The 16,564-nt window shown below is 43.0% G+C and overlaps 1 protein-coding gene across 1 annotated transcript in view; it reads left to right on the top strand.

The window, feature by feature from the left end:
- The window catches only part of magi3a (membrane associated guanylate kinase, WW and PDZ domain containing 3a), a 120,311-nt gene that overhangs the window by 61,406 nt on the left and 42,341 nt on the right, over positions 1–16,564 (top strand). Inside the window, 1 exon segment of the mRNA XM_056385677.1 lies at positions 10,994–11,110. Within this exon segment, the coding sequence (XP_056241652.1) occupies positions 10,994–11,110 (117 nt within the window).

Here is a 16,564-nt window from a genome sequence, read left to right as displayed (position 1 = left end):
CACTGCAATGCACCCTGCGGGGAGCAGTTTGAATACACATCTGCAGAGTTGCATTTATGCATATGTCTTTCCCTCCATCTGACACTTACCTTCAAACGCGTATACACAGATACACACATGCTGTGATCCCTCCACACGCTGCAGTGTTTATATATAGGGTGTTGGCTGACTCAGTCAAACCTCATTTCTGTCCGTCTCATAACAGCAGCGAGCACACAGATGCTCATTTTGATTCGCTCCGCTTCACCTCCCCCTCCTTCCCCTATCCATCAGTCCATCGGTCATGTGGAAGAATTATTTATTAAACATAACTAACGTCTGCTGTGTATCAACAGAAAGAATACAAATTTCAGTCATCAGAGGGAGCCTCGAAAACAGCTTGAGGTAAATATTCAGTTGACATTCAGTGGTTGTAGAGAGCTTTTGCCTCTGATTCTCTTCATATCTGCTCTCTGGCGTCTGGCCGGTAAAGCCTTTTCATCTGCTGTGAGTGACTGATGTGGCTGCCCTCTCCTCCCTGGGCATCTGCCCAGCTTATTGAGAAGCGCCTTGTGTGTGCCTTCAAAGAGATAGAGATAATTCATGGACTAAATGTCAGTATCCAGTGGCCAAACAATATCCATAGGCTTCACCGAGCTAGACTCATATACCATTCCTTGTGCATTTATGTTCAGAAAACCCCAACACACATGTCTCTCAGTAAGAGGGATGTTATGTGGACATAGGGCTGAAATGACTGAGGTCCAGCCTGCTGACTCATTTCACTGTTAGGCGAGTATCCTGTTAGGCAGCCACAACATGATGGATGGGTGTAATGTAGGAGAGTGGTTTCTCTTCATGCCCACCATCCCTGCCTGACCTTCTGCAGATGGACGACAGGGATCAGCTTGTGACTGTGTGTGCGTGTGTGTGTGTGAGAAATGGTGAATACACAATTCCCAGGGCCTGAAATAGCTTCTTTTTTTTTTTTTTTAGCTGCACCCAGTGGTGATGGCACATGTTGAGACAGTAGAGTGAAGGACCAGCCAAGGACCTCGGTAGTGATGTTTTTATGGTGATGAAATGTTAAGTACCTCCTGAGAATATAATAGTTGCAGTGTATTAGGTTTTGGTGTGATTACACTTAATTCTGTGTTTTTATATGTTATGGTTAACAAAACTCCCCAAAAGGTCCGCATCATAGTTTGTTCTGGAGCTTTTGACCATATCACACAATCTTCCTCAGCAGGTACGGTTTGACCAGTTGTCAAGAAATTGCACAAAAATTGTGGGAAATTTGATTTTGGCTCAAATGATGAGGCTTAAATCTTATTCTTTACCTTGGAAATAGCAGTTGACAAAATGATCTCATCTTAATCTCACATTATTTCATCTTGCTCGCATTATGTGACATGGAAATTTGAACGTCTACGATTTCGATGACAACAGGGGAAACTTCATCATCTGAGAATCATTGTGTGATATGATCAAAAGTACCAGAAAAGCTACTAAATAGACCATATACATGATTATTTGGTCAACTGCTGTTTCCAAGGTCAAGAATGAACTTTCCCTGCAGACAGGCAGTTGGCCACCAACATCGTTAGATTTTGATATTTGGTTGAATGTAGGTTTGTTTTGTTGAATGACCAAAATTCAATGTCAGGACCACGTCTAATGTCAACCTCAATTCGATGTAGAATACTGAAGACAGCTGACATTGATATTTTGTGGGTTTTTAAGTTGTGTTGTTAAGTAACCAAAATCCAGTGTCTTCCAAGCGTCTCATGCCAACGCCTTCCTGACATACAAAATACTGACAATCTGGTCGTGAGCAAAACCCAACATCTGCTAAACGTTTCGATGTCAAATGGCCTATGCTGGGTTTTGACATCAACATAATTTTAATTTCCAACCAAAATTTAATGCCTGTCCATTGTTGTTAGTGTCCAATGTCTTTCTGAAGTTACATTGATGTGTGGTGCCTGCCGGGTTTAATCTCAATATTATATAATTAATTAAAGATGCCAAAAATAACAAAATCACAAATTCAGAGCATGTGAGGCTTCAAACATTGCTCACTCAGTCTGACCACTAGTCCAAAAACTTCAGTCAAATTATATATAGCAGAGAAACATAAGCAAATCTTTGCGTTATAAAAGACCACCCAACTGTTGGTGTTTTCACTTCATAAATGTCTGCAATAATTAATCAACTAATCGATTATCCAACTGATTGTTTCAGCACTGATGTGCACTGTGTACCCGTGTCAGCGGGGGGCCGTTTGAAGATGCACGTGAGTCGAGGACCGAGCCGGCATCTGGGTCAGCCCAGCAACAAGAGATGCACACATCAAACCAGCGTCTGCAGCTCTTCATGCTGTGACTCCCAATACAACTTCCTCCGCTCGGTTTTGTGTGTCGTTAGCAGACGCGCATAAAACATCTCCGCTGACTAGCCTGGGCCTTTTGAAGGGAGACTCTCACACACACACACACACACACATACGTAAGGCCATACAATCACACAACAGCGCATGGGGATCAGAGCAAATACCTCGGTCACTGCCTGTCCCATGTAAATCTCTCTTGTCATGTTTCGTACCCGCAAATACTCAGTTATGCCACATTGTCACCATCACATTAAATTTTCAATAGCTGACATGTAACAGTGTCATTAGGAGTGTTTTCAGAACTCACAGAATCCTTTTTTTTTTTTGGGTCAAATGTTAGAAATGTTTATGTGTGTGTGCGTGTGTGTGTGTGCGACTGTGTGTGAGAGGGAGAGAGAAAGAGATAGAGAGAGGGGAAAAAGAAGGATAGAGAGGCTTTGGTGTCCCCTGGGGTTCTCTTTGATGCATCGGGCGGCATATTGTCAGTGACAGCCCAAGTTATTGAGGCTAAGGGCGCATTACTTTACTTGCTCTGCAGAACCGTAATCCACGGGGTGGCAGAGGCTGCTGCTGCTGTTCTGGAGCGCTCCGTTAGTGAGAAGTCAAACTGTGGCACCGCCGCTTATTGGGTCTCCACACAACTTGAGGAGAACTGGGCATTGTCTGTCTCCTATCATTGCTTACTTGCTTACTGGAATTTGCTCCTAAAATACGGTAAATGTCTGCCGTTAATGCGATCCTCTAATTAAAGAAGTTCGTGTATAGTGCTCCTTCCGTTTATCTCCATATGGTTCCTCTCTCTCCGATCCTTCAGTAATACTCAGATTTATCTCTTCCCACGTCACTGTCGCTCCTTCCATTCTCTCTGATCTACTGATGACAACGAAACCTCTTGTCTCGCTCTCCATACAATGGGATGCAAAGATCACTCTATCATGGCAGATGACGCGACAAAGATTGCTTCACTCTTTGATCTTTCTCATTCAGTCTTTATGGAATCTATCGAGTGTGTGAGTGCATATGTTTGCTCACGCACAGTGTAAGTGTGTGTGTGTGTGTGTGTGTGTGTGTGTGTGTGTGTGTGTGTGTGTGTGTGTGTGGATAGACAAATGGAGGTTTCAAACTACAGTGATGGCAAACATCAGCATGTTTTCGAGGATGCACAGTGCAGAAAGGAGCTCCTTCTTCTTCTCTGCCTCCCATCGGGGCGGCCTCCACACAACAAGATCACCCAGATGAACAGTGGGGCGGGGAGGAAATGGCGCTTTGAGGCTGAAGTGCACACACACACACACGCCTCCCACCCTAAACTCTGTTGCATTATGTTAGCATTTTATCCAGTCATTTTATCTGGTCTGTATGCCTCACAAGGGAGCTAACCTCGCTGTTAGAGGTTTAGAGCTCTGCTTTTTAGAGTGGATTAGAGCTGCTGGAATATTGGCGCCTAGAGATGAAAGAGAAACCAGTAGCAAAAAAGACAGGTGCAAAAGCCGAAAGATACCTTGTTAAAAAATCTGGCTCTTTTCATCCTCTCTCCAAATGCTTTCTCCCTTTCCGTCTGCTTTTCTTATCTTGTCTATTGCCTGGTTGTAATTCTGGAAATGCATGCCTAAGCAATGCCCTCAGCAGTACTGGACAACAGAGATTTCTATGGCTTGTTAGAGTCTGTCTTGCTGTAATGACCTGCTTTTTTCTTTGTGTTAGTTTCTTCTCTTGCAGTGCCTCTCTGAATGGCAGCCCCTGCGCCGTGGGGACTAGTCTCAGTGTATGGTTCTGTACTGAACTGTTCTCTGTGCAGAGTGGCAAACAGAACATACTATAGAGGTGGTCAGTCTTTGAGTGAAAGGAATCATTAGTGACACTGACAAAATCTGTAACTTTTGTCATATTATACATAATTTACCCTCCAATATAATTAACCACTGGGCACCATGGATATCTGTTGCAAATTTCACAGCTATTCATTTAGTAGTTGTGAAGACATGTCGCCAAATTGTTTGAGCTTGTTCACAAAAGTCATTAGGGTGCATCCTGTGGGAACCAGGAAATTTTTCGCCAGTCCATCTACTAGATGTCAACATATTTCACCGGATAAGTGGAAATCTTTACCTGCTGAGGAAAAGTCAGGGGATAACCAAAGTCATTGCTCTTTGTCGTTGGTCCCCTAACCACTGTATCTGTCCACTGAGCAACACTGGACCCAACAGACTGCGGCCGGGCAGATAACAGGGCCCGGGGAAAGCGGTCGGACATGGATACTGGGCAAAAGAGAAGTTAATGTCATGATCTGTCAGTCTGCTCCACATCACGGGATGCGGACAGGAGGAGAGAGGAGGAGAGAGGAGGAGAGGGGCCCCGCTCGTTCAGGATGACTGCGGGGTGGCTGTGACTGTCGTTTCACCTTCATGCCCCAGCTAAAGATCCAAAAGGGACAGACAAGACAAAGAAGGCTCCACACACCCCACCCCCCACCCCCCACCCCCCACCTCACCCCGCCCATCTTAATTTCATCTTTTTGTTCATTGTCCTATTCTGAGCCACAATAGGATTAGAAAGGACGATTTCAAGGTCATTTCTCACTGTCTGGAAAAGATTTAGTTACATGCTGTAAAAGTGGGGAGTTACCTTGAATTAATGCAAGCTCACCTCTTGGCGCAGTAATTTATTATGCCAACCTACGCGTTGGCTGGTTGCTCTGAAGTTGTGAGACTGTATACACACATACTCCATGTATCAACAGAATAGGTGTGTCCTATTAAATGAGCCAAGAATGCACTAAGCCAGTTTTATCTCAAACATGTAACTAATGGATATTTAGTACAGTCAGCCAACAATAGCAGGCATGCCATCCGGAGCCAAGAATGTATCTCTGAATGCCGAGTGCTTTGGGACACCATCTGTGTCTATTGCCAAATGCGCAGATGATTATCACATCGACTATAATAAGCCCGCAACATTAAGCCGGCACGCTATGTGTAGCAGGACCATTCCTTTCAATTACCTGCTAAAAGAGGTGCTATTCTGCCAAGGGTGTAGGGATGATACCATTGTTTTTGTGGGACAGCAAGCTCCAAATAGTATCATGAAGAGTCACTTCTCCTCTATAGCACCTCATCCCTCTCTGTGTTATTGACAGGAATGTCATGCTCATGGCTTATGAATACTGCAAAACTTTTGATGCAAAGTTGCTGACGACAAAATCTTTTTTTTTCTTTCTGTGAATCAGTATAAGAAAAGATACGATTGGAAAAGAGGCTCTTGTATAAAGAGTCTTTCAGCCTGATCATTAGCCATTTCACCGCCAAAACACACGGCTTGTGCAGTCTGACCTTACGTTGGGATAGTGTCCCACTAATTGGATTTCAAGAGAGATGTATCTAACCTGAAAGGGAGAAAAAAGGGGTGATTGGGACATTGATTTCCTTCATGTAACATTTTTTATCCCAAAGCTTCCCTCCATCCGCAATTAATCTCTTGGGCTCGGCAGCCACTAATTGACTTCACACTGACTCCCTTTTTTCAACGGCCAATTACAGCTCTCAGCTTTAACAGTGGTCGTAAGATCTTGTCTCAGATGGGAAAACGCTCCACACTTCTCCCATTTCAAGGGGAAGTGTTCAAGGGAAGGTTGAGCCTCCACCGCTATCACTTTCAGGGAACATGAGATTGGGTTTTGGGGGATGAGACCAGGCAGCAGACACACTCTCTCTGTGTGTCTGCTGCCTGGTTTCATCCCAGGCAAATCATGCCAGAATTGTTGATCTTATTTGTCTCTTTGCCATTTCACAGAGAAAGTGAAGAAAGTGGGTGTCCCTTAGATGCCAATAAACTGTTGATTCCCTCTCTCTGCCTGCCTGTCACACAGAATGAGGCAGGACATTATGTTGCCCCGAGTTGCCAAATGAACCTAACAAGGTGGTAATTAGCAGATGGTGGGGGCTTCCAGAGCTGATTCCAGAGCTGCGCTACTGTCAGAGAATTGCCTCATTAGACGCCCACTGACACCCCTGCTGGTAACAGCTCTGCATTGCTTCTACTCTCATTTAAGAAAAGCATTGTTATTTAACTGCCTGTTTGCTGCCTGCCTGGGTAAATATATGTAGTGCTAGTCAATTGTTTTGGCCCTGGTGAAGTGAGGACATGCTGATGTGTCAAGAAATGAGCTGAGCTGCGGGGATTTAGGGAAAGGCCGGCCTTTTTTGCTTTTGGCGGAATGGTTGCTTTGCCATATTCACGCAGTACTGATTCAGTATTTAGTGTTTCTGCATTTCAATTTTTTTCTCATTGACGGATTACATTTTGTTAATTTCATCAAAATTGCAGTTCATCAGCATGATTAGGGGCTTGGATCTATAGATCAGTCGGTCAGTCTTTCTGCCACTTTGGTCACAACATAAAACTCTGCAACCATGGGGGCGCCTCACTGGCTCACCTGGTAGAGCGGGTACCATTATGGCCTAATCCTAACTGCGGCCCTTTGCTGCATGCTGTCGCCCCTCTCTCTCCCTGAATTTCCTGTCTATCGCTCACTGTACTGTCGGAATAAAGTATATATATATATATATATAAATTCTGCGACTATTGCATGGAAACCTGACAGATATTCATGGTCTCCAGAAGATGAAGCCAACTAGCTGTGGTGATTCCCTGAATTTTCCCTAGTGCCACCTTTAGGTTCTCATTTCTCTGTTTGAGTGAAATGCCTCATTAACTATTGGATGGATTTCCATGAAATCCTGTACATATATTGATGCCCCCCTCAAGATGTATTGTAGTAACGTACACCATTTTGACTTATTTCTATTCAATTTTGCTGCAGTTTGGCCAAACAAAAATCCAAAGCTCACATATAAGCCAAATAACTGGACAATTTAAAGGCTTTGTAGACTTTCATCATATACCTTTCAGCAGAAAAGTTGGGTCAAAAATGGTGCTCCATGCTGCTGAGCCTGTTTTATAGCAGTAGCAGAACTGAAGCTCTTGTCTGGTCTTCTGGCGCACAAGCAACTTGGTTCTCAATGAAAGAGTTTCTGCAAAGCACTTCAATAGTTTTTGACATCAGTGACTGAAAAATGACAGATGGTAAGTTTCCCATGGCAAATGCCAAAATGTAAGTGTCCAAGGGGAATGGGGAAAGGATGATGGGCAGTAGCATGTGCTTTGCTTTCATTTCTGTGTATGTGTGTGTGTGATAGAGCGTGAGATAGAAAGAAAGTGGGGGTTTTGTTACAGCCATACAGTATGTTTTTTTTTTTTTTTATTCTGAAGGTCTTTCATTATTGATCTAAGTAAGGCCTCTCCTCCTCCATATGTGTGAGACTGAAAACTAATAGCAGATTTAGACAGAGCGAGGGTTTGGTTTTTCATTTGCCTTTATCTACACTGATCTTAGAGGCAGAAGACGGGCAGATAAGGGCTGCAGCGGAGTCAGTGACAGGTTGCTGCACACATCATTTGAAAGCAGAGGCTTGTGATATGAGAGAAAACAAAAGGTTAAGTGGCGAGCAGTGGAATAAAGAAAAAAAAAGGGGGGGGGGGTTGCAGGGAAGGTAGATAGCTATTCAGACAGTGATCTCAAACAACATAGGTGTGAGTAGGCCTGTGAGGATCTGCCAGGGCTGATGAATCTCCACAGCACGGGAGGCAAAGATTCGGGAGGCACAGTCAGAGATGGAGCGATAGAATAATGATGAAAGGGCAGGCGGAGAGAGGCGGTGTGAGTTTCGACGTGCGTTCCCATGCATCATCATTACTCCATTCTGCAAACACCCCACCACCACCACCACCACCTCCACCCCCCACCCCAATCCCAACGCACTGCCTTCCCTTCGCTTCCTCTGTTTTTAATGATTCTCCATCCTTGAACTGTAGCGCCCCCCCATCACCCCCTCCCCATTAACTCCCCCCCTGTATGAGAGAGTGTCTAATAGCCAGATGACAAGGCACAAAGGCTTCCATTGTGTCCCACATGCCTCGTACTACCAGCCTGGCAGGCCAGTGATGTGCTGCCTTGTATCCTAGCGGGAAGCTGAGAGTTGCCGCTCCCTCCCTTTCTCTCTTTTGCTCTCCGTCTCTGGAGATATGATGTAGCACGCTAACGCAACCTGACAGGCGGGCCACAAAGGCTACCCTGTTGGAAGCACTTGAGTGGGAGTTTGCTATGGGCAGGGGAGGTGATTTGCATGTGTTTGTGTTTGTGTGTGTGTGTGTGTGTGTGTGTGTGTGTGTGTGTGTGTGTGTGACAGAGGGAGAGAGAGATTGATTTTGTTGACCCAGTGGAGTATCTACCCTTCCCTGCAGGAATCCTGGGAATCCTGTGGTAACAATTAGTACCCCTCATTGTCCATACTGAAACCAGCTGATCTTTTAAGGCAGTGTGTGAAAAATGGGATCCAGGGTTGCATTCCCAAGCATGAAGTATAGTAGCAGAATCACTCCCGTCCCTTTCAACATGGGAACAATCCTGAAATGGTGGGAAGGAACGGGATGTATATTGTTTGTGTGTGTATGTGTGTGTGTGTGTGTTTTGGAGGTTTTTTCATGTCTCACGGCTTCTGGGAATGTGGACCGCAGGCTTGTGGCTTTCAAGTTGTGATGCGTCGCCAGAACCAGCTTTTGTATCCCTTGACATAAATTCCTCACATTCATTGTGCCAGTAAAAAGTTACATAATGCAGAGCTATGCTTCTCTTGGCCCCGGCCCTTCACTTGTACCTCTGCCATGCTGCAGTTACTGTACTGTTTCGGCAAAAAGTAAAGCACCAGGCAAATGCAAAGCAATGCAGAAATTCCAAAATCACTTGAATTATTAGCTCATGTGTGCGCCTGCAGAGCAAAAGCACAAAGTATTGAGAAGCGTTGAACACCCAGTAAGCAAGAAACTCCAATTGCCTTAATCAGAAAACTTTTCACCACCACTTTTTGATGGATGTTAAGGAGGGAAGAATCAATCCCCTTAACCCGCCGACATAATGCCGCTGATCTACAGTCCCAGCGGTAGATGTTTTATCCCCCCAGGGGCTGAATAAGAGAACCTCATTCAATTTACAATATTTTTGAATTAGGTAGGCAATAGCTTTTCATTGCCAAGCAGCCAAGTTTATCATTCAATACTTCCTGCTGAAAATGGGTGTCATGACAAAAAAAAAAAGAAGAAAAAAAGAGAAAGCGTTAAAGTTTCGGCGTAGAACTCTTGTAGAGCGTGGGATGCGTAGGATGCTCCACACTTTTTCACTTTACTAATTTTTCATTACTTTAACTGTCGGAATGTTTCTCTTTGTTACTATGCAGTACGATTATTTCTTATTCACTTTTTGTCTGCCAATTTCAACTAGTTTGAACCCTGCCGCTCGTTTGAAAGAGGGAATCTTTTGTGTGTGTCTGTCTGTGTGTGTGAGAGTGTTTACATTGGTGAACAGATTCGAACGGAGTTGAAAAAATATTTCATACGGAAATCAAAGCAGCTCCACAGTGACTTTTTTAGTGTGCAGTGGATCAGAAATTAGAAGCGCCTGGCACACAGGCTCTAAACTGTTTGGTATGATCAAATATTCATCAGCAGATTAGCCAACAGCTTGCAAAATTAGTCTCACGATGGGGGAAAAAAAATCATATATTTACAGTCTCTGTAGGTGTCCCGCTGGGAGAGGTGTATTATCTTACTGACTGATGTTCCTCGCAGTAGCTTAACACAGATCTCGACTGGAGTTTGACATTACTCACAGCCTGGCTTCTGCTTGATTTTTTGATATCTCAACATTTTTTCTAATCTGGAGAAGCGGGGATGGGAACACGGTTTTGAACACGGTGGCAGATGTTGACGGCAAACAATAGCACATTTTTAGTCTCTGTCGAGTCGAGACTGTGCTGAGCTGTCAGACAAAGTCCAATGTGATGTTTTATGTAGATAGCGGAACTCTGTGCTCAATATCTCTGACTCTATAAGGTTAATTGTGTACCTCCTGCTGAGCAGCTCTGAGGAGGAAGCTCTGGTCACTGATGCCTTAAGTGTAACTGGCGTCATATTTGAAGCTCATCCAGCGTGTCCCTTCTCGAGACGCTCACGGCTGGAGTCCACACAGAGGAAGAGTGCTACTAAAGAAAAACACAAGGGAGCTCTCTCTGTTTCTTCCTCCTCTCTTTATCTCTTTCCTCTGTCATTCTGTCGCTCCAAGGAGAATAGTAAATTTCCCTCCTCTTTAAGATGAAAGTCTAGCCCCTACACTTTCCTCAGAGTTCGCCTGAACTGCTATTGTTCCCAGAGAAGCAACTGTCCTAATTTTGTGTTCCTCTTTGTCATGCGTACATCTAGATTTTAATGAAGGAGCCAAATTAATGTTTCATTAAATCTGACAGCTTCAATATCCCGTCTTTTGCCACTTAGCACCTAGCTTTCACAGGTAAAAGCAATTGCTGCGCAAACAAACAGTCTTTTGATTTGGGGCTTGTTGTCGGTCAGTCGAGTGTGGCGTAGGTTGTTTATGAATTTAAATTTGAGAATTTCTTTTAATTGTCTCAGAATCGGAACGTCAGAGTGGGCGTTTTGTAAGTGAGCGCCATGAAGATGCCTTCCTACGTGGTTTAATTGTTGGACTGACCCAGATTTCTCTCTCCTTTCCTCTAGGTAAGGTGTTGAATACTGATTTGCGTCACTACCTCAGTCTGCAGTTTCAGAAGGGCTCCCTGGACCACAAGCTCCAGCAGGTGATCAGGGACAACCTGTACCTGCGCACCATTCCCTGTGAGTAAACGTCCACAGCCTTTGGCACCTCAGTCTCCCCTCTCTCTGTCTGGGCTCTGCTCGCTGTCCTCTGACCCCTCCAGATGGAGCCCGGTCTGTTCTCATCTGCAGAATTACTTGCACCATGCTACTTGCCGGCATTACCTATGCCTTCCTTTTTAAAAAAAAAAAAAATCCCCCTTTAACTTATTTTCCCCTCAATTCCCTCCTTTGCTCCTGAGTTCACCAGATAATGTGTATTTCTGATTAATGTACACTTTGCTATTCACTTCATAATCTCAACATAATTAGTAAAAGCACCCATTCTTATGCTTAATGTATCTCTGTGATGTACTAGGAAAACCTGAGCAGACTTTGATATGGAAGGCTAACATTATCTACCATGAGTAAAATATGCTTTAAGACTCCAGGGCTTGTACAAAAGAAACTGTATTGGAATTGAGGGGAATTACACAGTTTCTTGGGTTTTATGTTTAATTTAACGGAAATAAGTTTTGAGACTGAATATATGAAGTATTGAATTAGGAAGAGACATTTATTTTTCAGTGTCTGATTAGTCAGACCTCCGTTATTGTACAATTAAAGGTGTGTTTTTATTCTCTTTTTACTTTCTACACCTGACTTTTTTTTTTCTTTATGAATTGTCTCCACAGTTTCTTTTAAAGTAGAAGAATAAATAACCAGGACAAAACAATTTTGTTTTTATACCCCAATGATTTTAAAATGAACATCAAGGCCAACAGGCGTAAATGAAAGAGCAGCTGCAATTCTCTGGGCTGCACAGCTGAGGTTTTTTTCTTCTTTCCATTTACCACTGCCCAAGACATCGTTTTTTCATCTAAATCTCAGTCAGTACTTTGGAAGCTCTTGTTTCTGACATTTTACATGGAGGGAAAGTCTTTTTAAAGAAATATTTTAAATTTGGAAATTTATTGTAAATAAAGCAGTAATGATTCACTGGACATCAGGACTTCGTAGTTTCTCACCTTGCTGAAAGAAACTGTCCATCTTCTGTCATTGAAATGTCTAAAAGGTTTCAAACTATAAAACACCACATGAGGCCTCATTTATCCATAGCTGTTTAGTTACATTAAAGAGTATGTATTAAGAGTTAAAACCAGTAACATATCAGTTATTGTGCTCAATTTCCTCCCATTATCCCAAAGATATCCCATATTGTATAAAGTGAGATTTCCATGTCATTTTTAATTATAATATAAGTAATATTTTATATATATAACTTAATTATATATATATAATTAAGTAGGTCTAGGTTCTATATTTATACTGTGAAAGTATCAAAGCACTCAGTCCACTGAGCCTTAAAATGAGCCTTGGGACTTCTGTAACTTTATGATGTCACAACAAAGCAGTCACTGCTCTCAGCCATGCCCAAAGCCCACCTGCACCCACTGTCCAACCTTGTAGGATTTTTTTTTCTGATTGTTTACCTGAAATCTGCTATACTTTGATTCGATCACTCAGAAAACAGTCAGCCAATCAGAGGGGGGCTCAGAGACTCTCTTCTGATTGGCTCACCAACCTGTTGTTGCTAGAGCTCCAGAGAGAAGCCTGAGAGAGGAGATGTACAAACTACATTGAGATGGTTTTTGGTGCTTTAAACCACAAATATATCTCCTTATGGATCAACACTTCAACAAAACATCAGAAAATATGGGACCTTTAAAGCATAACAGTGCACATCATGTTACCAAGTTCTTCACATTTGAGTGCAGTAAAGCAAGTCATCATGGAAGACTATGAAATCTGGTGCCATGCATATCCCATACGAGACATTGCAGTCTGGCTTCAGTAGCTCAGCATATGTCCCCCGTCCACTCTGCTCATGCAAACCCGTGCCAGTGGCTTATCACAGCACACTGAGTAGCAGTGACCCTGCGAGGAGCCTAAATAGCTGCTACAGCATGACGCCCGTGCTCATTACAGCAGCCCGAGTGGCATCTCAGTGAGAGAAGCATGACTTCCTACTTCCACCACGCACACACACATGTACGCACACCCACACACACACACACACACACACACACACACACACACACACACACACACACACACACAGACACAGCGAGGCTTCATTAAGTGTCACTCCCGCCGCCCACAAAAAGATGACAGGAGCTCAAGACAGTGCCAGGGGTCCGGGGCACAACGAAATCCTTGAAGCTTGGCTAAATCCCAACCACCACCACCCCACCCCACCCGCCTCCTTCTTCAACCTCGCTGCCAACTACCTTTCTCCTTCCCCGGGCATTAATATCCGTCACGGCACAGCAATCAGCTCCATGAGTCTCATTGCAAGATAAAAAAATGAGGAAATATAGTGGAAATGTAAAAGAAAAAATGCCCCAGGTTTTCAATCTCTTTTTTTTGAGAAGATTGAAGATGGCTCCTTTTAAGTTTTTAAGCCACTGAGACAAAAGACAGACTGCAGCTTTGCATTGACAGACAAATAAGAACTTAAAAGTAAATTGGGAAAACGGCCTACAACATCAGATGAAGTTTTGTTTTATGTATTTCATATAAAGACTGCATTTATCCACAGTGCCCTATACATTTCATAAATACAGACCAGAGAGCCGTTACAAGGTCAAACATAGTAAATCCCAGCAATTTATATTTTCTATTGTCACATGGCCACAAACATCATGCCCCTTCATGTGCTTTGTGATGTACCGTAATCTCTCCATGTTGCAGAAGAAATAAGCACAAGTATCATTCTTTGAGTATTTATTCTCATTTAGGATTAATGCACGAGTAAGATCCTGCAGTATTGAAATAGTAGCAATGCAGCATTTGCCATACTGTCATGATTCAAATTACTCATATTTTTTGGATGACTGTGATACTGACCTTATGCAGGAAGTACTTGGATTCCATTGTTTTGCCTTTGAACTTCCTGTTTACTCCAGAAATAGGAATGGGTTGACATGTTTAGAATAGCATCGGGCCAGTTTTACAATATCGCATATGGTGGAAAGGACTGTCAGAGGTGGAAGAAAATGAGAGACTTTTGTCTTCAGCAGTCTTCTAAGCTAGCACAGTGCAGGATCAGCTGCTCAGTCATGTTACTGTCATGACAGTCATGATCATCATTTGTGTTTTTTCTGATATATAATATATTATTTCTTCAAAATAAATACACATTTCATTCATCTGTATGAGATTTAATAAATCCAATATAAACAACATCAGTCCTATTTTTCAGGAAAGGGGATTATTATTGTGGAACAAACTCATAATTTAAAATGGCATTATTACTAAAATTATATATTGCATCATCGGGTAAAATCATGTTAGGTAATCAGCTTCAAGACTGACTAAGCAAATCAGCTGGTTTAGTTATTGATAATGTAAATAATATTAATAAGATGATAACATGCATCAGCACACTGATACGCTGAGCATACCTGAGCATCACCACAGAAATCTCCAGCTATATATTGCAACAGAAAGTGAGGTAGTAGCCATAATTATGCACCAAACAACATTGTTCAATCTGATATTGTTGAAGAAAATAACTCAAGTCCTTAGTTTAAAGTTCGCTGAGGAGGTGTGAGTTAATTAGTATTCCAAAATAAGGTGAGCCCACTGACACAGAACAGATCTGAGGTAATAGACTCTGTCAAAGTCTGTCGAAGGAGCGGTGGTCAACTGTATGTAAATATAGTTGTGATCAGTGGGTGAAGGCACTGTGATCTGGCAGGGTGCAATTACAGTTTGGATCAAAAGAAGTGAGAACAAGATATTTGCAGTCACAGACTTTAGAGTGTGAGACACAGGGACCAATTTACTAGGGGGCAGGGAGGACTCCCAGACTTAACAAGTCAGCAGAGTCGCGCCATCGGAAGAGGCAAACCAGGAAAAATGCTTGGGGCCCCCAAGGAGAAGAAAGGTGCCCCTGATGGCCCCTCATATTGGCACATTTTGCAATGACAACTATAAACCATTTTAAACCTTCCATGAGGACAACACGCAGTGCACCGCTGTTGTTCCTGATGATGCTTGCTGTAGCTAGTGTGTATGGTTTGCCTGAATGTGAGGCATTGAGGGAACTGTCAGTCAGCGAGGGGGAGGGCGTGGGCATTTGTAAGACACTGATGAAATTAAGATGAAACAGGGAAGGGGACACTGCGTTCAGACAGACGGGTGTCAAAGTATTTTTCTTGCTAAGTACGTGCATTAGATGTGGTACCGTCACCCCATCTTCATAAACGTGTTCCTGTCGTTCAGAGTTTTATAGTAGACTTGACTTTGACTTGTGTTTACTACAGCTAGTGATAGTGAAGTCAATGTTGTTGCTTCCCTTCAAGGCAGTGCTCTGGTTTATAGTGTATTCATCAGGCTCACACTACCTCTTGTTCTAGAAATTTAGAGTTGGTGCTATCAGATTTGGTATCTGTTAGTATAATTTTACAATTGTTTTTCCCTCTATTTTCTTTTAAATTGTTCGGCTGCAGTCAGTATCTGGGAGCTTTGTTGGTACATGTTCGTCTCTTGGTTTCCGGTGCTCCAATGAGTGGGTGCTCAACCTGCTAGGAGGGAAAGGCACATTATAGCTAACACCTACCACCAGAGAGCTAGATTTTGTTGTGAAGCCACAAAACACTCTATAGACCTGGTAGCTACTGGTACCTTTTTTTTTTTTGGTTTGTTTTTCGTTTGTTTTGTTGTGAAGCTTTTGTCTTATATCGTTTTCATGTGGTTGTTTCATCTCTTCAAAGACAAGCTTGTGAGGAACCACACACAAAGACAGTGTGTTCTTTCTCCAGTGAGAATTGGCAGCAAATTTCCTCGTCTTTTCTTCAAAGCTCCTTATCCCAGCACTCCTTCTCTGATAACAATTATATTTCTAGTTTCAACAGTCTTAGCAGTCTCTGTCGCCACTGTCCATCCATAGCTGAGGTGTAAACCCCCACCCCCCTCACAGCTGTCCAGGTGTGGAGACTGAAGAGATGTTTTGCTTCGTGACACATCAGGACAGATCAACAGTCTTTGTTTCCTCTTTTCCTTTAAGCTGTGACCTCTTTGTCTGTCACCTCTTGCATTTTACAGCAACACTTGAGACATGAGATGATGAAATAACATTTACAAAGGCACATGATGGTGTGATGAGAATTAAAACTGTCAACGTGGGAAAACTGATCAAGCTTTGTCTGAGAAAATCCTCACGTGAGGTACTGGAATTAACTATTAAAGGCCAAATAACCGCATTTCCCTGTTACTTTTTCCAAGAACAAGCTCATATTTCCCTTCTTTGTGTCTTCACCGGTCTCCTGATTGCTCCATTTGACAGAATAAAAAATGGCCTTTGCAACGGACTAAGCTGTTTTCATATGTGATAGCTCGTCCTGCATTCGGGGTGGATGTTTACACTGAAAGAAAATGGAGAATGGGGATGGGGTCCCTATTAAACTCTGAGTTTGAAATCTCCCCCTG

The sequence above is a fragment of the Seriola aureovittata genome, chromosome 9 (assembly GCF_021018895.1).
Source record: "Seriola aureovittata isolate HTS-2021-v1 ecotype China chromosome 9, ASM2101889v1, whole genome shotgun sequence".
In the NCBI taxonomy this organism is placed as follows: Eukaryota; Metazoa; Chordata; class Actinopteri; order Carangiformes; family Carangidae; genus Seriola; species Seriola aureovittata.
Note: the sequence above shows the minus strand (reverse complement) of the source record. Positions and strands in the feature narration are given on the sequence as shown.